The 20,992-nt window shown below is 37.7% G+C and overlaps 3 protein-coding genes across 4 annotated transcripts; 1 reads left to right on the top strand and 2 right to left on the bottom strand.

The window, feature by feature from the left end:
• The first annotated feature begins 85 nt into the window (after positions 1–85).
• On the top strand, positions 86–6,992 carry LOC126626079 (histone deacetylase 15-like). 2 transcript variants are annotated; one of them, XM_050295276.1, is made up of 18 exons: positions 86–302; positions 2,307–2,565; positions 2,695–2,865; positions 2,977–3,085; positions 3,699–3,769; positions 4,113–4,188; positions 4,340–4,404; positions 4,684–4,739; positions 4,827–4,950; positions 5,061–5,186; positions 5,326–5,376; positions 5,480–5,548; positions 5,652–5,760; positions 5,951–6,030; positions 6,125–6,207; positions 6,306–6,351; positions 6,439–6,610; positions 6,703–6,992. In XM_050295276.1, exons 2-18 carry the CDS (start codon positions 2,371–2,373, stop codon positions 6,819–6,821), a joined length of 1,722 nt encoding a protein of 573 aa, XP_050151233.1. In that variant the 5' UTR covers positions 86–302; positions 2,307–2,370; the 3' UTR covers positions 6,822–6,992. The 2 variants fall into 2 exon arrangements, with proteins under 2 accessions (XP_050151233.1, XP_050151232.1); XM_050295275.1 differs by having other exon boundaries at positions 86–1,970.
• A 49-nt stretch (positions 6,993–7,041) lies between these two features.
• LOC126626080 (transcription factor MYBS1-like) lies at positions 7,042–9,063 on the bottom strand. Its single transcript, XM_050295277.1, has 2 exons — positions 8,138–9,063; positions 7,042–7,760 (listed from the first exon to the last, which is right to left on the bottom strand). The coding sequence occupies exons 1-2, from the start codon at positions 8,566–8,568 to the stop codon at positions 7,271–7,273; spliced, it is 921 nt and encodes a 306-aa protein (XP_050151234.1). The 5' UTR covers positions 8,569–9,063; the 3' UTR covers positions 7,042–7,270.
• A 3,757-nt stretch (positions 9,064–12,820) lies between these two features.
• Positions 12,821–17,059, bottom strand: LOC126626675 (uncharacterized). The gene is made up of 5 exons (XM_050296047.1): positions 16,641–17,059; positions 14,514–16,259; positions 14,214–14,406; positions 13,199–13,568; positions 12,821–13,080 (listed from the first exon to the last, which is right to left on the bottom strand). The coding sequence occupies exons 2-4, from the start codon at positions 16,124–16,126 to the stop codon at positions 13,347–13,349; spliced, it is 2,028 nt and encodes a 675-aa protein (XP_050152004.1). The 5' UTR covers positions 16,127–16,259; positions 16,641–17,059; the 3' UTR covers positions 12,821–13,080; positions 13,199–13,346.
• Between the last annotated feature and the right edge of the window lie 3,933 nt (positions 17,060–20,992).

The raw sequence follows: 20,992 nt of genomic DNA, 5'->3' as shown, positions 1-20,992 counted from the left end.
TTTTGCGGGTTTCTTAAAGAAGGAAGAGGAAGGTTCTACGTTTTCAGAAGATGTATTGTTATGCTTCTTTGTTGGCATGATTAGGAATTTAGGATAAAGTGTTTCGTGTATTAATCGAGCTATTCGCCTCCAAAAATCGCTTCGTTTTTTTTTTCTTTCATTTTTCAATTTCAATATTAGGTATTATGTGTTTAGTAATTAACTATATGAGGGAAGGTCCTGGAGCAACGGAAATGTTGCTTCTTTGTGATCTAAAGGTCACGGATTCAAGTCGTAAAAACAGCATCTATTGCAGAGCAAAGGTAAGACTACGTATAAAAGACATTCTCGTTCTAATCTTCGTAAAGTGGAGAATCATGTTGACTTGGGTCGCTCTTTATGTGTGTAGTAATGAACTATCTGTACTGACATTTTTTTTCTCTGCTGATATGAACTCGTAGTTATGGGTGATTTTGTTATACTAGTTATGTTTTGCATCATCAATTGAACTAACACGATACAGTCAATGCTGCATTTCATCCCTGTGGAATATCATCCATGCCAAATAAACTTAGTACGTTAAAGGTTTTTAAGTTTACGAAATAATTTATTTTAAACTACATGTAAGTCATTAGCCTTGTGCATGTATTGTCGGGACACCACCATGCACTCGTGCATGTGACCTTGTTTCGGTCAAAAAACGGCCAGTAAAGATTGTGACAGTTCATCTTCCGATCAGGACACGAGGTTCACATTTGATCTATGTGGGTCTGGTCACACGCTTGGAGGGCCTCTCAATCTGGAGAAGGACTTACCTACACCTCGACACGCCACTGTAATGTCATTGGTAGCATTTAGCCATTTATACATTGTACTGCATGATTGGTCCGGACCGGTGTAGGCTAATCTCTTTCCTTAATATATATATATATATAGAGAGAGAGAGAGAGAGAGAGAGAGAGAGAGAGAGAGAGAGAGAGAGAGAAAGAGAGAGAGAGAGAGAGAAACATACTTGCATTTACAGGTGTGGCCATCGGATAGATTCCGAATTTTTAAAACTCAACCAAAATGCCTAGAAATTGAGTTCGAAATTAGGGTGGCCAACTCAATAGGCTTGGGTTGAAATTCTTCACACTCAATTGTCACCCAAGAAAAAATGCAAACCAACCCATCCAAACCATTGTTAGGCGGTTTGGGTTGGGCAGGTTCTATGGATTTGGATTAATTGGTTTCTTTTTATTTCTAATATGAGTTTGAGTGACAAATAGATCAATATTTACGTTAATTAGCCTAAACCATGTGATTTTGGTGTTTGTAGAATTACTACATGTTACTTAATATATAAATTTCACTATTCAAATAAAGTATTAATAATTTAAAAGTTACTAAATTTATATATATATATATATATATATATATATATATATATATATCGATTCAATATACATGTATATTTAACAATTACAATCATTCGGGTGTGTCAGTTTCAATCGGGTTAATAATATTTCAACTTAACCACCACTAGGTGGCTCAGTGATTGAAGACAAATTCAAACTCGTATTTTACAAAGCACATCCTAGGTTTGATTTTTGGTGTGGTTGAATAGCACGATGGTGACCATGGGTAGGTTAAAATGCATATGTGAGTCTTCCTAACCCCTAACTCAATCCACCTATAAAATGAGTGATCTTATTTATCCAAAAATAAGTTTATAATGTTTAGAACTCAACCCAACTCAACTAATATTGGTTAGATTGGTCGGTAGACCCACTAAAATGCCCACCCGACAGCAGACCATGGACTAGGGCATATAATAAAAATCAAAACTTTTTATGAGAAATATAATTGAAAACAACAAAATACAAGGGTATAATTGCAAAAAAAACCAGTCACTTAGATAGTTCATAGGGCGCTACCTTCTGGGCCTGAGTTTTTGCTTTCCCTTGGAATTTGCTGATACAGTAAGATCCCCACGCTTTGTCCTACCCAAGGTAACATTATCACCCTCTCCTCCTTCCTCCTTCTTCTGTTCGTAAATTTCACAGACCTATACATATATGCCATGTATGTATTATATATAGGGGTTTAGTACAATCTAGGGTTTTTCGCACACCCACACTCAAAATTTACTGTATAGCATAGAAAGTTCAAATCTTGAAGTATCTCTGCTACTAACCGAACCTTTAGGCTCACTTGGTTTTCCTTTTTATCATATAATTAAAGAAAATTTTCAAAATTGAAACAGTAAATTATGCAAGATGTGAAATTTAACTTAGTTAAATGGAAAAATAGATGAAATTTTTGAACTTTTTTGGGAATTTTTGAAGGATTGATTGTGGATGAAAGTGCCCATGTAAGCTGTGAAAACAACTTAGCTCAGAATCACTTTCAATGGGTCCTTTAACAAATGGGGAGGCTGAGAAAAGTCTTGACAAACCAAACAATCAAGCTCAATGTCAGGGTTCTCATGGGAGATGTGGAAATTCGGGTTCTCACAGAACCAAATCTAGACCGTGTCGTGAGGGAAATTGTGGGGAAGGAGATATAGGAGTGTCCGGAAAAGATGGACCAACTGATGTTTTAAATGTAAGTGGCTCTGGCACTTCGATTTATGACTCACATTCAAGAATGTAGTTTCTTGAACCAGTTTCCGTGCGTTATATTGCATGTAATATTGTGTTTAGAGAATAGAGATCAAAGTTTATTGTTTTGTAGAAAAAGACGGCACAGCAAAAGGAAATGACATTAGAAGACATGTACAACCAAGACCTCGATGACGAGGATGATGATAGTGATTGGGATCCCTTCCAACAGCCTTTAGAAGTAATCAAGTGGTTCTGCACCAATTGTACAATGCTCAACCTTGGTGATGTTGACCATTGCGAAGTATGTTCAGCCCTCCTTAAGTTCTTTAGTACTGTTCTGCCTTTGATATATCATCTTTTTGTATTGTAAGGAGGTGTAGTTGTTTAAGATGGTGCTATCATTACTGTGCAGGTATGTCAGGAACATAGAGAATCTGGTATCTTGAAGCACGGGTGTTTTGCATCTGCCTTTGATTCTGGCCTCACTGAGACTCTGTCTGACACTAGAGAAAGACCCAAAGGTCGGTACACGATTGGATATTGAGTTTATTTGAAATTGTTGGTGTGGCAGTGTTTGAAAAATTCTCACGAGAATAAACTGTATGAGATTTTTCATTGCCTTGTTGCTTATCTTATTTTGGTGGCTAATGTTATTGTTTGGGATGAATCTTGATTATTATGCCTCTTAAGTTTGCGTATCGTTTCCAGATATAGTAGCAAAATTTCATCATTCTGACCTACAAATATATTTGTTTGCGGGTGGGTCGTTTAGTATGATATGTTCTATGGCCCTTCATGTGTTTCAGTATCAATCTAAGTTTGTGTCTGTCGTGACTCGGTGCATTGCATAGTCAAATGCGGTAGCATAGTATGTTTGCAATATCTTAATATAAAAGAGCTCATATCAAGCTATATTAGCAGCCAGTAGTGTTCTTTTTTCGCCATTTGGATACTGATGTTGCCATTCCAGTTCTTGCTTGCTTTGGTTGCCGTGCGTTGTATGTCACTCTTGGAAACGTGGAGCATTTCCTTTCAAATAGACTGATGTTGAGTTTTGGTAGACTGCCAAATTTGTATCAATATGTCGTTAATAGTGTTGTTTTGTTTTTTACTTGTATTTTCTGGTAAATGCAGGCTCACAAGATTCTGCGTCAAATAGTTCCACAGTTGTAGGATTCGATGAGAGAATGTTGCTACATTCAGAAGTATGGTGTTGCTGTAGTACATGTCTTCCTCATACTCTTTTAGTTTTCTCATTTATTGTTCTTTTTTGTTTGTATGTTGTGTTTAGATGCAAATATGTGTTCTTTCTTCATTACATAGAACTTAAGCGGAGATCTACAAAGCAGTTTTCCGAGAAGTTTCATGTCAATTCTTGTCTTAAAACCCAAACTGCATTAAATTTGATGTACTATAAATTTTCTAAATCATTTAATATACATATGTTTTGTGACATTAATGTGGTAAGTTGGAAACTGGCAAACTGCTCACTTCTGTTTTTGTAATACTTTTATTTTTTCTTTCCTGGTGGTTGTTATGCTAGAGCAGGTTCAAATGAAGTCACATCCTCACCCAGAAAGACCAGATCGTATTCGAGCCATTTCTGCTAGCCTTGCTACAGCCGGTATTTACCTTCACTGAAGTTCTTTTTGCATGTCAATTGTTATTATTGAGGGCTTTTACTCTGGTGTGCTGTTAGTACTTTGTCTAGTAATCGCTGTTGGTGTTATTTTATTTTAGACTGATACGCAAATGGGAAAATTCATCCTATGCAGGAATATTTCCTGGAAGGTGCCATCCAATTCCTGCTAGAGAAATTACACGCGAAGAACTTCAGATGGTAAGTAACCATTCATCAAACATCTGACCTGTAACTATTTTGTGCATGTGCACGACTAAGGAAATTGGATCTTTGTAAGTTGAGTTCTGATTTTGGGAGTTTAAGGGGTTTGTGATTCATTTCATAACAAACCTTTTTCTGCACTGTCAAGATGCTAATGACGAACAGATTTTGTGTGGCTAGTTTGTCTTTTAAAAGGAAACAAATGGCCGTTATAATTTCTATTGTCTTCCTTGGCCTCTGATTTTTTATTGTTGTCTCTATTTTTGTGAAATAAAGGTCCATTCCATGGAGCATATTGAAACAGTTGACCATACAGGCCATATGTATTCAAGGTATGTTTATTTGTGCATTTCTCTCTGTCTGCATTTGTAATAGTATGATTTATCGATGTTGTCTTTTAATTTATTTATGGTTGGCAGTTATTTCACTCCTGACACATATGCCAATGAACATTCAGCACGTGCTGCTAGACTTGCAGCAGGCTTATGTGCTGATCTTGCTAAAGCAATTGTTTCTGGACGTGCCAAAAATGGTTTTGCCCTTGTATAGAACCTTTTACTCTTATTTCGTCTGTTTCGGAATTATCGATGTAATGAGAACTCTTTAAAAATCTCATTCTTATTAAAGTTACGCACCATTACTGAATGACTCAGGTTAGGCCTCCTGGTCATCATGCTGGTGTAATACAGGCAATGGGGTTTTGCCTCCACAATAATGCAGCAGTTGCTGCATTAGCAGCTCAGGTTTCTGGGGCTAAGAAAGTGCTAATTGTTGATTGGGTAAGGTCTATACCCTAATGAAGTTATCTCATTACAGTGTTTCATTAGCTTCTTATATATAGATGAATATTCAAACCTGAAATAGTCTTATATATAGATGAATATTCAAACCTGAAATAGTATTCAATGAAACCTGCAGGATGTTCATCATGGGAATGGCACACAAGAAATATTTGATCAGAACAAATCGGTGAGCAACATAGTAGTTAAAACTGTTACTGGAATAGGTCCCGTTTGTTTGCATTGTGCGGTTATTTAGATTTTAGTGCTGATAAGTTGATCCCATTCTCTAGGTCTTGTATGTATCCTTACATAGACATGAAGGAGGGCAGTTTTATCCTGGTACTGGAGCTGCTGACGAGGTGCTAAATTGATTGCACTTGGTTTTTGTTTTCCTTTTCAGTTTTGTATTATTTTATTATGTTTTCGACTGTAACTAATGAATATAAGTGATTACTACTTCAGGTTGGAACCATGGGGGCTGAAGGATACTGTGTGAATGTCCCATGGAGTCGTGGTGGAGTTGGCGACAACGATTACATATATGCATTTCAGCATGTTGTGCTTCCTATAGGTTGTTATTTCCTAACCAAGGAACTTGTGCGATAACAGTAAACTTTATTATTGAACCATTCTGTCCATTTTAGGACAAATATATTGTGTGGGTTGCTCTTTAAGTATACACAATTGCGATGTTTTGGATTTGATTTCCAAACCAAATTATATCCATTAATGATTTCTGAACCGAATTATCTTTTTTACAGCTTCTGAGTTTTCTCCTGATTTCACCATCATATCAGCAGGATTTGATGCAGCAAGGGGTGATCCACTGGGATGCTGTGATGTAAGGAATTAAGTCATTTCATTGCAGACAAGCACATTGCTGGACTTGTATTCTCTTAGTGTGTTTATCTTTTAATGATTTTTTGTTGTTGTAGGTTACTCCTGCAGGCTATGAAAAGATGACACACATGTTGTCTGACTTGTCTGGAGGAAAGATGCTTGTTATTCTTGAGGGCGGGTTTGTGACTCGTTCTTTTGTTTTTGGTTTTCTCATAGTGGATCACACCTTGCTGCAGATATGTTTCTAACTTAATTGGATAATGTTGCTTTTTGCAGTTACAATCTCCGTTCAATATCGTCTTCTGCTACTGCAGTAATTAAGGTAAGCATTTCACACAACACCACGCAAAGACCGATATACATTTCTATCTGGATATGTGAAATATGTTTTTATCTCTCTGTGAGATAGGTATTGCTGGGTGAAAGTCCAGGATGTGAATTGGACACCCCTTTACCTTCCAGATCTGGCCTACAAACCGTTCTGGAGGTCCTTGAAATTCAAAAGAAATACTGGCCTGCTCTCGGATCCAGCCTTACGAAACTGCAGTCACAATTGAAAATGCACTCTGTTCAAAACAAAGGTGAGGAACTCTCTCTCTTTCCTTCCGCTGTGTGGAGTTAATTTAGCAAGGGGAGGGGGTAAAAGAGTTCACTTTCCTTTCTATCCCTGCAGAAAAGCAAATTAAGAAGAGCCGGCGGGCTGTGGCACCATTGTTTTGGAAATGGGGAAGGAAAGCTCTGTTGTATCATCTTTTAAACGGGCATTTCCATGTAACACAGAAGGGTTGGTGATCGACTCTGCTGATCGTGTCCACATATGCTTCCTCGTGTAGTTTGATGCATTTTTGTGAACAGGTAGCTCGGGAATGATATGTTGATATCGCTTCCTTTTGCTTTTCTGCCAAGCGATGATGTTTTAATCATACATTATCATCAGAACTTATGAATTTCAATTCGGGTACAGATCTCTCCTTCTCTCTATCTGATGAATCTATTCCGGCAAGACCCCCGATAACAAATCTATATTTACAACGACGAATGCAGATTCGGAATGTTTTTACAGAAAAAAAAAAACATGATTCGAATAGAAATCAGTACTGCAGAAATGTGGATATATATATATGTCTCTGTGATTCTTCTGCTCTCTGCTCTGCCTTGTGCTCTACTATGTATTATTATTCCCCTTCAAATCCACCAGAGACCTGAAAACCCTAATAAAAAAGAAGAAAATTATTGTTTTGTTATTGGTGCATTGTTGGATGTGCCATTGGGTAAGCAACTGGGACGACGTATGGAGGATGGGCGTGGGGATGGTGGCCCGGAGGGAGCATAACCGGAGTGCCCACCGCGGACGCCATATGTCCCGGAGGAGCAGAAACCGGGTGCCCCATCGGTGCTCCATACATCCCTAAACCTGCCATGTGTGACTGAGGCCGGTGCTTGGCCGTCTGTGGTCCTCCTACTCTTATCGCGGTGCCTGCACTAGGTGGGTACGTGTTGGTCTGTTGGCCGGTAATTGGCGGCTGCTGGTGAGACGAGACGTCTCCGTTGTTGACGCTTGTAATGTCATGGATACTTGATCTCCTCCTGTCTCTGTTCATGGAGTTCAAACGGATGAAGTATTTTTGTGCGTGGCTTGCTACTTGGGTTGGGGTTCTGGAAATGACAAAGTTTCTTGAAATGCTTCTCCAATCGCCCTTCCCAAACTTGTCAAGACCAAGTAGAAATAACCTGATGAAAAATAAAACCGGTTACAAATTTTTAATCGGAAACAGAACTACGGGGCAATAGACAGACGGTAACAAGTTTTCTCCACATTAATTTGTGAATTTAATAATGTCAAATTGCCTACACTTTTCTTATCCCCTCACATTGATTTCATCAATTTTGTCAGTTCTACAGTTCCTAAAAATCAAATGGTGGAAAAAGATTCATGGCTGCAACCCACATGGTTTTTCGTTCCTGAATCTGGCTTGACCTAACTCCAAACTTACAGGCAAAGCCTTCTAAATTAATAAATAAGAAAATTAAACGCATCTGGAATGTCACTGTGACGATATTTAAAAATAGAGATTTAGATACGAGCAAAAGCAATAGGAAGAGTGTACCTATGCTCTTCTTCAGTCCACGGAATCCCTTTCTTCCTCTCTTGGTCCGCCCTCGACCCTCCCTTACCGCCATGGCCGGCGGAGTCATGACCTAAACCCGAAAACCCACCTCCGTGACCGCAGTTCAATCTCTTATCCGAAGCCGAAGCACCGGAAGAAGAAGCACGATGACCACTGTCCTTACTAGACGATAGTGTATTAGCAGCTTCATCAACTGCGTAGTTAGGCGGGGAGACGCGCCCCGCCTCGATTGCACCCACATCGTCGACTAGCATTTGGTAGTGCTGCTTCAACTCTCCCATGCTCTTGCTTGGAACCAACTCAGCAATCTTTTCCCACATTTCTTTCGAGTTTTCATCGATCCAATGCATGGCAATTGCGTTCTCGAACTCTTTATCTTCTTCTTTGTTCCAAACGCTAGAACTCGACATGGTTTTTTACGTTTGGAGAATTAGGGTTTTCAGAACTAGGGCCTGTTGAAGAAGCTAGCTGTTGGTGTAGCTAGAGAATGGGAAAATGGTGAAAATGGCGAGGAGTTGGATTCACTTTTCTTTCTGGTTAGTGGGGGTTTGAGAGAGAGAGAGAGAGAGAGAGAGAGAGAGAGAGAGAGAGAGAGAGAGAGAGAGAGGGAGAGGGAGAGGGGGTGCGTAGGATTAGAGGGGTAGGGAACAAAAGAGAGAAGGTATGTGTAGGATAAGGAGAGAGGTTGTCAAGTTCAGTCGAGAAAAGAGGACCACTTTAGAATTGAAGGGATGGGTTCTTTGTCATCTAGGAGAAGCTTGAGCAAAAAATCTCAATCTCTCTCTCTCTCTCCTCTCTCACTGTTTTCTGAGTCACTTACTGCCGGTGAAGAGAGAGAGAGAGAGAGAGAGAGAGAGAGAGAATGGCAATCATGGAGGGGGTGAAACTGAGGAACTTTTGGAGGCCCATAGAAATTCTCAAACTACTAACATCACATGCAACCTCAGTTCTCAACTATAATCGAGTACATATAGCAACATGATCTGAATAATCCTGTTAAAGTTAAAGAAACCAATCCGAGCAGCCTAGTTACTGTTCAAAACTTAGATATTATTTTATCTGATAATGTTAGGGAGATCTAATTTTTAAACCAAATTTTGTAAATCATATGATGATGTGATTGTTAATGATTGAATTATTACTTAAGTGTAACGTGCTTATTGTATATTGGTAACACAGCATTTGGTTTTCAAATTTAGTTCAAAATTTTGATTTACTTAGCATTACCCTTTTTTATCAGAGAAAAATCTTACATGTACTCGTTAACTATTGCATACAACAAAACGTGAGAGACGCATAACTACGTGTATATTTAAAAAAAAAAATTATTACATGTATACGAATGTATGTAAATTTTTCTCTGTAAAAACACTAACTCTTTGACAGTACAACTGCACGTCTCAATTAAGGAGGAGGATTGTCTGCCCTCCTAGTTTCAGTGCCCTTCCATGCCCTCCTGATTGTGTGGTCACGGTTAAGCCACGTTAATATTTTATATTACTATTTATTTTTGTCTTATTATATCTATAAAAAAATAATATAAAATAATGATGTGGCTTAACCGTGACCACACAAAACAGGAGGGCATGGAAGAGCATTGAAACTAGGAGGGCAGACAATCCTCCTCCCTCAATTAAAACTGCAAAGTGTTGAGAAATCAGATTCTCCGGTGAATTGGTAACTATTTTTATTTTTTACACAAAGAGAGAGAGATGTCAGATCCGTTTTTCTATCTCTGAGACGTGGCCAATTCTCCATTTCAAGTTGCTAAAATGCGCCCCCATATAACTCCAACCCTGGAAAAGAGATATCATATCAATTAGACCAACATGCATTATTGCCAATTTTACTTTCATCGAACCTAACATTCCTCCTTTCTCTCGTTTCCAAACACTCTCATTATACACACAGGCTTTACACATTTATTTTACTTTGCACATATCCTTGTTAAATTTGTCTATTATTTTTCTTTTATTCATTCCATTTGACGATTAAAAATTAAAAAGAGTGTGTAAAAAGTACATATGTGTATGGATAGTACCACTACATACACACACACACATACATATGAGGCAGATCCATGATACTAAATTTTTTACGCTTAACCTATATATAGAAGACGGATCTGTGACACTATTTCTTTTACGCTTAGCCTTTATATATTATATATAATGGGAGAGTTTGGGAATGAGAGAAAGGAGGCATGTTAATTATGTTCGACGGAAAGGGATCTTCTTCGGATCCCTTCCACCTAATCATCCTTATCAAACAATCTGAACCCTTGAAATTTGATCAAACGGCTACAAACAGAGGCCCACCCTAAAAATTATAATAACTTTAGTCATTACATCAAATTTCAAAGGTCCGGATTATTTGAAAAGTAGGATTAAGTGGAAGAGATCCGGAGATGATCAATTTCCATGTTCGATGAACATAAAGGTATGTCATGAACTTTTTGATGAAAAACAAAACCAAAAAAGAATCTCATAGTAACTCGTGGTAATTTTTTTTGTGTGTAACAATAAAACGAGTTTGAATGTTAAGATTTAGAATTATGTTGTGAATCTATATATGAGATTAGACCTTTGAATATGGCTGAGAATTGAAAACTTGTCCTAAACATCATGTCAACCATCTTAATCATTTTCTAGTGATTAACGCGGTTTGTGGCTTCAAACAAATGCATAAAATTCCAACCCACTAATGATAGATAACAAGATGTATTCGATTAATCTGCGAAATTAATTTGTAGACCTGTGATTAGAACACTTCTCACATCATGTTGGATCAACGTGAGATTGTATATGACCAAAATACATAAAACATTATGTTTTTGTGAGACTTTCCATGAGAAAATTAAACATTTTCGCATAGATGTCAAACATTTATTCAACATTTTAGAAATATAAAGGCAATTCGAATAAATTCTTGCGAGTTATGTACTTTTTCTTCTTCTTCTTCTAATAAACAGATAAAAGTTTGTTTTTGAATCTTGAACCTTTGGCACAATCCATATATTGGGAATAGGTTCAAAATTTAACTGAATTGATATATCTTGGGAAAATTCACTTTGAAGTGATTATCTCGTTTGAAAGTGACTTTAAAATGGCTGAAATCACTTTTTAAAAAAGTGCTTTTGAAACCAGTCATTTGTAAAAATGCAAATGAATCATGAAAAAAATCATTTGAAGTGCTTCTTACAATAAACAAATAATTGATGATTCTTACATAAAGTACTTAAAATGCTTTTGAAAGCACTTACAGACGAGTTAATTAATCCGGTATCCCTAACACAAGTTTATCTCATCAAGGACCTGAAGATATTGAGAGTCAACAAAAATATATGTAGTGGAGAAAATGATGACCCATCAATATTTGAGAATTGCAACTCTCCAAAGGAATAATCTACGAAATCTTCATTAGATTTTGAGGGTAGACAATTATCAACGGTGTCATGTTCAACAGTCAATTATTTGCTCACCAAATTGACATATTAATTAACGGTTTACGATTGATTTGTGGTCCAAATTTTACTTCCAAGATTTCTTTTCCTTTCCCTTTCACAAAGGATCTTTAACCCCAAAAAAATACACACTGCTCGGTTGTTGCTTTGTTGGTCACTTGGCCATGCTCAGGTAACAAAAAAGATTACTGCGGTAAAAAGTGCTGCATACTTTCTGCAATCAAAGGGCCAACTTGAACTTCAAGGGCCCCACCAATATTCTGCAATCGAAGGGTCAACAAATTGCCGTCTTTGGCCCATCTTAGAAAGCTCTGACGAAGTTGGCGCCAGTGTTATTCCATATTGGCATATGCTGGACTTGGCTAACGAATCGCGTTGTCGTATCGTTCTCCTGTCATATTTGTTGTTTTCGTGTCATACTTGTTATTTTAATAGATCGTGTCGTATCGTTCTCCTGTCATATTTGTTGTTTTCGTGTCATACTTGTTATTTTAATAGATCGTGTCGTGTCAAACTCGTTATTTTAAAAAAATATTAACAGATGACCCATAACGACCCTATTTGTTAACAGATCGTGTCGGGTTATACAAAAAATTATCATGTCTAATCTCTAAATATGATAAACAGATGACCCATAACGACCCTATTTGTTAACAGATCGTGTAGGGTTATACAAAAAATTATCTTGTCTAATCTCTAAATATGATAAACAATATCTTATTAGGTTCTTAACGAGTGACCCGATAACAACCCAACTTGTTAACGAGTTCTTAATGGATGGCCCAATAACGACCTGGATCGTTAACAAGTTGACCCGAAACATGTTATTTTGTGTTGAATTAAGAGGCAGTGTAGGAAATTGTCACGGTTACTTCTATTTGTATGTCCTTAGATGCCCAAGGGACAACGATTTTATCGGCACTGTAGCCTCCGAACTACTACTACAACGCCACAAAGACTCGCTCAATATGGCTTGGTATTAGTGGTTCAAGAATTAAGACGCCACAATAACAGTGTATTCACATTCTTCCACCCGGCTGCCCATATACAGCAAACACTTGCATGAGATAGGCCCCCTCCCCGGCCCACCTCATGTGAGCGTGTTGCCGTAACTTCAGCAGTTGTACTGATTACTATGGCCGGAAACAAAAACACTCATATTGGTAAAGCGAAATAAACAACACTTACACACCAAAACAAACCAAAAACTCATCTTTCACTTTCTGATAGGGAGGGCTGAAAACGATGTTGAATTGAGGCAAACTACAAGTGGGAGGTTGTGCCCCAAGTATTTTTGACAAAGTACTAGCTTGCACACTGTTGAAAATACAAATGTTATATGGATCTTTACCTTCTAATCAACGCCAATGTTTCAACAACGATTGAAAAGATTATCAATCACCTCAAGTTTACTGTGAAAAGGATCACTCATTTGACAGTACTTTGATTCTCGGCACATCTGTGTTTACAAAGGAGGAAAGTTACAACAACAACAAAAAATAAATAAAAATAAAAATGAAATGAACAACTTTGGATATCACTAGGAAGGAAATAAGCACCGAGTACCGATCAATTACCTAATAGAAAAATGGATCTTGAAGTTAGGGAAGTTGTCTCAGCCCAGAAACAGAAGGAAGCAACAAATTTAATCACAAGTGCTGTCCTTTGGCGGCACACGACGATAATTGATATCAGAGGCAACTGATCCCCAGCCAGTTTGGAACTCTATCTTGGTGATGTTGATGATACAACCTCAACTTGTGCAAGCGGGCGCCCGGGAAGTTTTGTATGTTCAGGAGCTCCTTTTAGAAGAGCCGCCTTTTGAGGGTTTAAAAGTAGAAGTTGCTGCATGTCCTTGGGAAGTACATTGAAAATAGCCAGCAGATCTCCCATAAGTTTTTGGCAGGTTGCCGTTGAGTCTGCGCTAGCCCTTCCTGATTGCTGCGCCTGAGAATATAAAAAAATTTCTTCATTTGTTATAAATACATGAAAAATAGTACTTCAGTGAGATTATGTTCAACATCATCTTCTGCTTTATATACTTCTGAGCATATCATTATCTTATTCTATTTAGGTAGCGATTTAAAGCTTACCTGCACAACAGGACTCTTAGGCCAGATGGTCCAATATCACAAAACATACTAATTAAGAATACGGTTAGTTGGTGATCTCCTCATCGTTTTTACTTTGAGATTAGAACAAACTTACGCATAAATCAACAAGAGATAATCTACTGTTAACTCAAAAAAACAATAAAACTGCAACAGGAGATCTACTAGATTTCCTACAAGAGATACCAAGAGACAAGATAACAACACCTAGTGGCCTTGTAAATCAAACATCTTGCAACGCTTGAACAATTGCACCTTTTGACTTCTCTCATAAAGATATTAGAGTCGTCTTAATAAGTTACTATAAATCTGAAAATTATCTTAAAAGTGGTTTCAGATGGACCATCATAAAATAGTTTGTAGATATAGCATGCTTTTACCTGAAACTGTTTTTTCTTTTTCTTTTTCTTTCTTTTTTTAATTTTATTTAGGGAGGGGAGCATGATAGAAGATAGCATACTTAGCGGGATTGGGACATTACCAGTGTTTCTTCAAGAAGATGCCTCTCAATACAATTAAAGGAATCAATAATTTCCAATTCAGACATCTTAGACATTAACTGCTGTATATCAGTCTTCATTCTAGCATGCCTCCACAGTCTATCTTGTTCTTGTTCAGCAACAGCACGCCTTCTTTGAAACCATGGCGCAAAGTTCGGTCCCTGTAAAAATCGCCTAAACAGACAGAAAACAGACAGGATTAACATGTGTAAAGAAAACCAAGTAGAACGGTTGGTGAGGAGTGGTAGTAAATGATACATATGAAATTTAATACTTATTACCGGTATAAGTCCAGCCAGTTAGATCTCATTCGCTTCGATAGAAACTTCCCGGGTCCTCTTTCTGATAAACTTCCCAGGAACTCATCAGCATTAAACGGAATAAGAGGGGGAGGGTCTACAAACGGAGAAGATCCTTCTGAAGGTGTTCTAGTCCTAAAATATGGGCCAAAAGGTGCCAAAAAGTTAGTGGTGAGCTCCAAGAAATGTCGCCGCAATATTTCATTGTTAACAACTGACATTGATTCCTCAACCCTTGGTGACATCCCAGCATCTATAAGCCTATTTAGGATTGAAGTGTCCGGCTTAGTTGTAGCAGAGTAAGTGCTCCAAATGGCTTCCTTATGTTCTGTCATGAGACAAAGAGGACCCTCTCTCCTCAACTTCACAGCATTCAACAAATTTGAAGGAGAGAATTTTTTCAAGGAAAGCTGTTGAAAGCCAAATCCTTCGGCTCTACCTGTAAGTCTTCCAGTAGAAGACCTGGAAGCAAGGGCAAGCCGGTTTGTATTAGGAGTAGGGTTTCCAACTGAAACAACGTGGGGCATATTACGAAGAGATTTAAGAAAAAACAGGTTGGTTACACCCAAGATCATAGGTGGAAAGGTGTCTCCTTCACGGAGGGAGTTGAGGTGGGCAAATTTAGGGTCATGGATAGTGAAATAAGGTCTAAAATCCACACTGCAAAGTAAAGGTGCAACCAAACTGACAAGACCAGCAACAGCCTCACTGCATTGCGGAGGAGTTGGAGCTATGATAAGCATGGGCTCACCAATAAGTAACAACTCCCACATAACCCAGAGCTGTAATAAGAGACCTCTGAAGATGCCAAATAGATCCGAGTCATGAAAAAGGCCCTGTGGGACTGACTGGTTATTAGGAAGAAACGGAGCCATCGAGGAGGCAGACTCTTCAAGCAACATTCCGTTTTCTGACGCCAAGCTATGTGCAGGCGGCAAGTTCACTTTCAGCACAGCATTCCCAATAGGAAGCTCCATCAGCTTACCAGGTACAGGAGCAGGCCACATTGAAACATAAGCAGCAATATGCTCAAGAGCTTTCCTTCCAATGTCAAAATATAGAGGACCCATGATTTGTAACAACGGTCTAAACACACTAGAGTATGGATTGTGCGACAAGATTACGACAGACTTCTGCTCCCCGCCTCGTTTTAGCCTTTCATCATGTCTCTGTCTATTAAAAACATACCCATACATGTATCTCGAAGCATTAGAATTGTTGTTAGTTTTTGACATCTTAAGAACTTTTACATCGGGAGACTTTGGATCTAACTTCCTATCACTTTTAGTCATCTCAGTGGAGGACACCTTATCAATTTGAGAATTTTCCCGCCTTTGAACCCGGAAAAAGAATATACAATCATGAATGCTTGAGCGGTTCTGATGCTGGGAAACAGAATCCGGGAACGAACTAAAGGCGATTTCAAGCTCCTCATCTTGTGTAAGACAACCAGGTGGATAGCACTCTTCAATTAGCTGACCCTGTTCAAGATCAAACCTAATAACACAAAAGGCAACGACCCATTGCTGTAAAGATTCTGGATCAAGCTTCGGACTATTTTCGGACTTCACTGAAAATGAAGGAGAACGACTCATTTCCAACGAAATCAAAGCCCGATTTTACTGATAAAAATGCCACTCCCCATCGTCTTCTGCAACCATTTCAACTACAAAACCACTAATGCCAAACTTTCCCAGTTGAATTTTTGTGGGTTTTCTTCCTCACAACCTGGCCAATAAATCCCAAAAGAGTTCATTAATTTCTAGATAACAATGTAACTCCAAGAAGGAAACTTTTGTTGGGTGATTACAGTTTTTCCTAAAGAATGCTTGAGCAAATTTTAACAAACAAAACAAGTTACATTCTTTTTTCCTTCATCGATTGGGACTACAGTTCTTCAACAATGCATGAATCTAAAGTTAACTTCTTGCTTACTTCAGGTGAAATTACCACATAACAAAAACAACCCAAGATTCTATTTTGTTCTTTCCTTCCATTTTCTCAGCAACCAAACAAAGTCCCAACGAGAAAAAAATTGGAAATGCAACACTAGAATCACAAATTCGAATTCAGAAAAAGATCTACGCAAAAGGGTTGCTCGAACTTTACCTGAATCAGAAAACCCAGAAACGAATTCTCGCAGAAACCAATCTGGATCCGCAAAACGAAGACACCCAATTGGCCAAAACAAACGGAGGAGCTCCCTCATAAACCCAAAAACTCGAACAAGAAAGAACAGTAAAGATTCTACGAAGGGTTATGCAGACTGTCGGGGACCGGAGCTTCTTTCTGGCTGCTGAGGAGGAGGCGGAGTATCTTAATTTATGATATAATTGGGGAATTTTACAGAGATTGTGAATTTTAGGGTCTCTGTCGATGAGGTCAGGCCGCAATCGTGACTAAATAGGGAAAGTAATTGACGCCACCTATTGAAACACTCTTGTTCCTCTTCCTCCTCAGACGTGTGCCGCATCCTGTTGCATATCTAAATCTGGTAAATAAAGCGTACCAATTTTTGGTCCCTGCGGTGGTGCAGTTACCCTCATTACCTACCCTGTATAATTATAGGTTTTTGAATTTTGAGCCAAAATGTTACCTCAGATTTTCATAACACATAATCATTGAGATTTAAGATCAATAGAAGTGTTCAAGGACCAAAATTATGTGTTATGCAAATTTCAAGAACCAAAGTTATGTTTTATACCCTCAACTTAACAGAGTTTTTAAGTGGAAGGAACAAAATAATGGATGATAGACAATCTCAGAGATCACTCCTATTGATTTTAAATCTCAAAGAATAAAGTTATGTGTTATGTAAATCTTAATGACCATTTTGATTAAAAAACCATAACTATATTACCTTTTATTTTTTATTTTTTCCTTTTTATTAAATCGTTAGGATATTGCTGAAGAAAAAGAACTGTGATTAGGATGAGTTATACAATTTTTCCACAATGCAACGAATTATTTAATACCCTGAAAAATATTAAGGGTCAAATTTGAGTATTGAAATTTGAGACTTAACTATTACAAAAAAGTTCATACGAGACTAAATATGAAATGCGAGACATGGGAGCAACACTTAAGTTTTTGGTCGCATATGTATTACTAGGGGTGGGTTTAATACTGTTACTATATCAAAATTCACATACCAATTACAGTACCAAATTTTCGGTTTAGTAAAATCTATTACCATTGTCATACTAAACTTTTGGTATACCGAAGTTCGGTATTACCAAATGTTTAGTTAGCATGGTATAACAATGGTACAAATTATGTTTTTGGCCCAAATGGATTTCCACCTTCAAATGGATTTACAGCCGCATGAAATGTTGAGGAATTACTTGAAAATTATAAGCCCGAAACAAAGAACGGAAACATAAAGCAGTACCATAGGTCTACAAGGACAAGGGAGAGAGAGAGTAGTTTGTGTGTCTATAGGGTTTATTTTTAAATTATTAGAATATTATAAATATATATTATAATTTATAAATATGTGTTATATAATTATATTATACTTTCAGTACTATATGGTAATATCGTAACAATGATATTCATTACCAATACCGTACCATGAAATTTTGGTACGGTATAATACCGCACCATTATCAATTGGTACAAAATCGGTATGGCATGGTTAGCAATTCGGTTGCACAACAATTTAGCAAAAAAATTCACCCCTACATTAATGTGTCTGAATCAATTCTCTTAGATGTCGCTCGGATTCATAAATTTACTTCTTTTTGTTATTTGACATGAAGATCAACAAGGTCAATATTGTCAACTATTGGTAGGTTTAGGATTATAAAACTAGATAATTAACAATGAAATTTAAACGGTTAACCCTAAGAAACAGGTTACGCTGACTACAGGGGTTGATATATATATTTCATACGGATTTGTCTAAACATCGTAGTATAAATTCAATTTTCAAGGTCTGACCACTTATAAGTGGTCTTTGGCCTCTTATCGGACAAGGATTGTCTGCCCTCCCACTTTCAGTGTCTTCTCGTGCCCTCATGTTTTGTGTGGTCACGGTTAAGTTATGTTAACATTTTATATTGTTTTTTATAGAGATAATAAGATAAAAATAAATAATAATATAAAATGTTGACGTAACTTAACCATGACCACACAGAATAAAATAGCACAGAAAAACATCGGAAATAGAAGGACTTGTCCCTTTATATAGGTCTCAGTGAGCCAAAAAGTCCTAAGCCTTTAAATATCTCATTGCACTATTATTTAATGGGCCAAATACGTAACCTATAAGTTATTCATTCATTATCCACTCCAACGTGAAGAGAAAGTGACATTTATTCATAGTTAATTGTATGGTTTCCTAGGTCGACACGTACCGAGTGCACTGCTCGTCCTCAAGTGATTGGAAACATTTTAACCGTGCGCTAGGCCTGACAACCTTTACATCTTTTCGTAGGCTTCTTTATTTGGGCTTAAGAAAATGGACTTGGATTCTCTGCCCTTCCATTTCGGTGTTCTTCTTGTGCCCTCCTGTTTTGTTTGGTCACAGTTAATCCATGCTAACATTTTATATTGTTTTTTATAAAAATAATAAGATAAAAAAAAATAGTAATATAAAATATTAACGTGGCTTAACCGTGACCACACAAACAGAAGGGCACGGAGAAAGCACCGAATTGGAAGGGCAGAGAATCCAAGTCCTAAGAAAATATCTTCGAAGGCAAACAATTGACCCAACTCCATCCAAAACCCTCATCGGTTAAACCGAAAGTTTATTAAAAGGCTCCATTTGTTTCCAAAATATTGCTTCCATAGAGCTTTATTAAGGTACATGTTTAAATGCCTAAAATCATAAATAAGAATCAGAGTAAGCAAGAATCGCATTACGAATGAATCCGACTGAGCATGAGATGGCAAAAGCTATTCTTATTAAAAACTTGTATGGAAAAACATCTCGTAATGTATCTAACTATAAAATGTATTATGTTCATGTGAAAGTATTTGTTCGATACAGAATCTTAGGTGTTCAGGTATGGATATAAAAATATAAAGTTGAATCCAAATAAAGTGCGCACCAACCATAAGAAATCCAAATTTAATATTTACTAAAACTCATTTTATACTAAACATTGTTCATTCTATAGTGTGCTCTCGGCTTTGCTCTTGCTCGGTTTGTTTAATTTTATTGATGTCTGGTTTACACTCGTTGGTGATGGTGGACGAGTGTTCTCTCTCTCAGATCTCTCGAGCTATATCTCTCAAAGGTTTTAGTACACTTTTCCATTTGCTTCCAGTACATATCTCTCGAGTTCTCAGCAAGACCACTCCTAAGGAATTTGCACCAGCACCCAGCGTATTTATCCACTCAAGTGAACAGTAATAGACTGGAGTGAACAGTAATATGCCAAGTGTCACAGCCCGGCCCGAGATTTTCTATCAGGAGTGTTAAATGACGGAAGTACCCTTGGCGTTATTAAGGTGTGTGTGTGATATGTTTTGGATATTTCATATTTTTCCTAAACTATTGGAAATATCATTAAGTGGATAAAAATATTAAAATGTTGGATTGGTTGTGTGGTTAGGGAATTAGGGAAGAAATGGATGGTGGGTATTGTTTTTGGACATCACAAACCCTCTCTCTCTCCCTCTCATTTCCGTAGCCTCTCTCTCTCCTCCATCTCGACTCCCTCTCTCTCACACACACCCATACGTACGGACACACCCAAAACCTCCCAAATCTCGGTGGATCGAGGCAACCAAGGTATGCATCTTCATCCTTGAGTCACTGATAAGTCGATGGGTCGTAACCCCCGTGACGTCCCTAGATGCGCTCGTCCTCGGGATAGGTGTCACCTATATGCGAAACAACTATAAAAACGTTAATTTAAACACATAACCAATAATTCGAAATAACTTCTCATACGATGCTCAATTTGGGTATATGAATATACCACATCGACCTACTCGACGTCACAGACGTTAAGAAATTTTTAGAAAATTTTTTTGAGGTCCCACGCGCCCCCCACGCGCACCTTCTTCCTTAGCCAGTCACCGGATTGGTTTTTCCAGCGGCCGATTTCCGGCCAAACTTTGAACTCCTTGTTCTCCTTCGTTTCTCAACCATTTTCTTCGTATTTTATACCAAATTGAAGCCCCAAACACGTAGAATCACGATAGACTAGTTTAAGGCTCTAAAAATCAAGAAATCTCATCGGAAAAATCCCAAGAAAACCGGCCAAAGTTGAACCACGTGATCCCGACGTCCAAAACCTTCAAACGAAGCACTCCGATGTCACAGCCCGTCCCGAGATTTTCTATCAGGAGTGTTAAATGACGGAAGTACCCTTGGCGTTACTAAGGTGTGTGTGTGATATGTTTTGGATATTTCATATTTTTCCTAAACTATTGGAAATATCATTAAGTGGATAAAAATATTAAAATGTTGGATTGGTTGTGTGGTTAGGGAATTAGGGAAGAAA

Source organism: Malus sylvestris, chromosome 6 (genome assembly GCF_916048215.2).
Source record: "Malus sylvestris chromosome 6, drMalSylv7.2, whole genome shotgun sequence".
In the NCBI taxonomy this organism is placed as follows: domain Eukaryota; kingdom Viridiplantae; phylum Streptophyta; class Magnoliopsida; order Rosales; family Rosaceae; genus Malus; species Malus sylvestris.
This window is presented reverse-complemented; position numbering and strand designations above follow the sequence as displayed.

Coding starts and splice junctions, on each gene's coding strand:
- LOC126626079 (XM_050295276.1), top strand. CDS start 2,371: ATGGGTCCTTTAACAAATGGGGAGGCTGAGAAAAGTCTTGACAAACCA. Junction 2,866..2,976: donor GTGATGTTGACCATTGCGAA/GTATGTTCAGCC, acceptor ATTACTGTGCAG/GTATGTCAGGAACATAGAGA. Junction 4,951..5,060: donor CCAAAAATGGTTTTGCCCTT/GTATAGAACCTT, acceptor TGAATGACTCAG/GTTAGGCCTCCTGGTCATCA.
- LOC126626080 (XM_050295277.1), bottom strand. CDS start 8,568: ATGTCGAGTTCTAGCGTTTGGAACAAAGAAGAAGATAAAGAGTTCGAG. Junction 7,761..8,137: donor TGGACTGAAGAAGAGCATAG/GTACACTCTTCC, acceptor ATTTTTCATCAG/GTTATTTCTACTTGGTCTTG.
- LOC126626675 (XM_050296047.1), bottom strand. CDS start 16,126: ATGAGTCGTTCTCCTTCATTTTCAGTGAAGTCCGAAAATAGTCCGAAG. Junction 14,407..14,513: donor AACTGGCTGGACTTATACCG/GTAATAAGTATT, acceptor CTGTCTGTTTAG/GCGATTTTTACAGGGACCGA. Junction 13,569..14,213: donor ATCTTCTTGAAGAAACACTG/GTAATGTCCCAA, acceptor TTATATTCTCAG/GCGCAGCAATCAGGAAGGGC.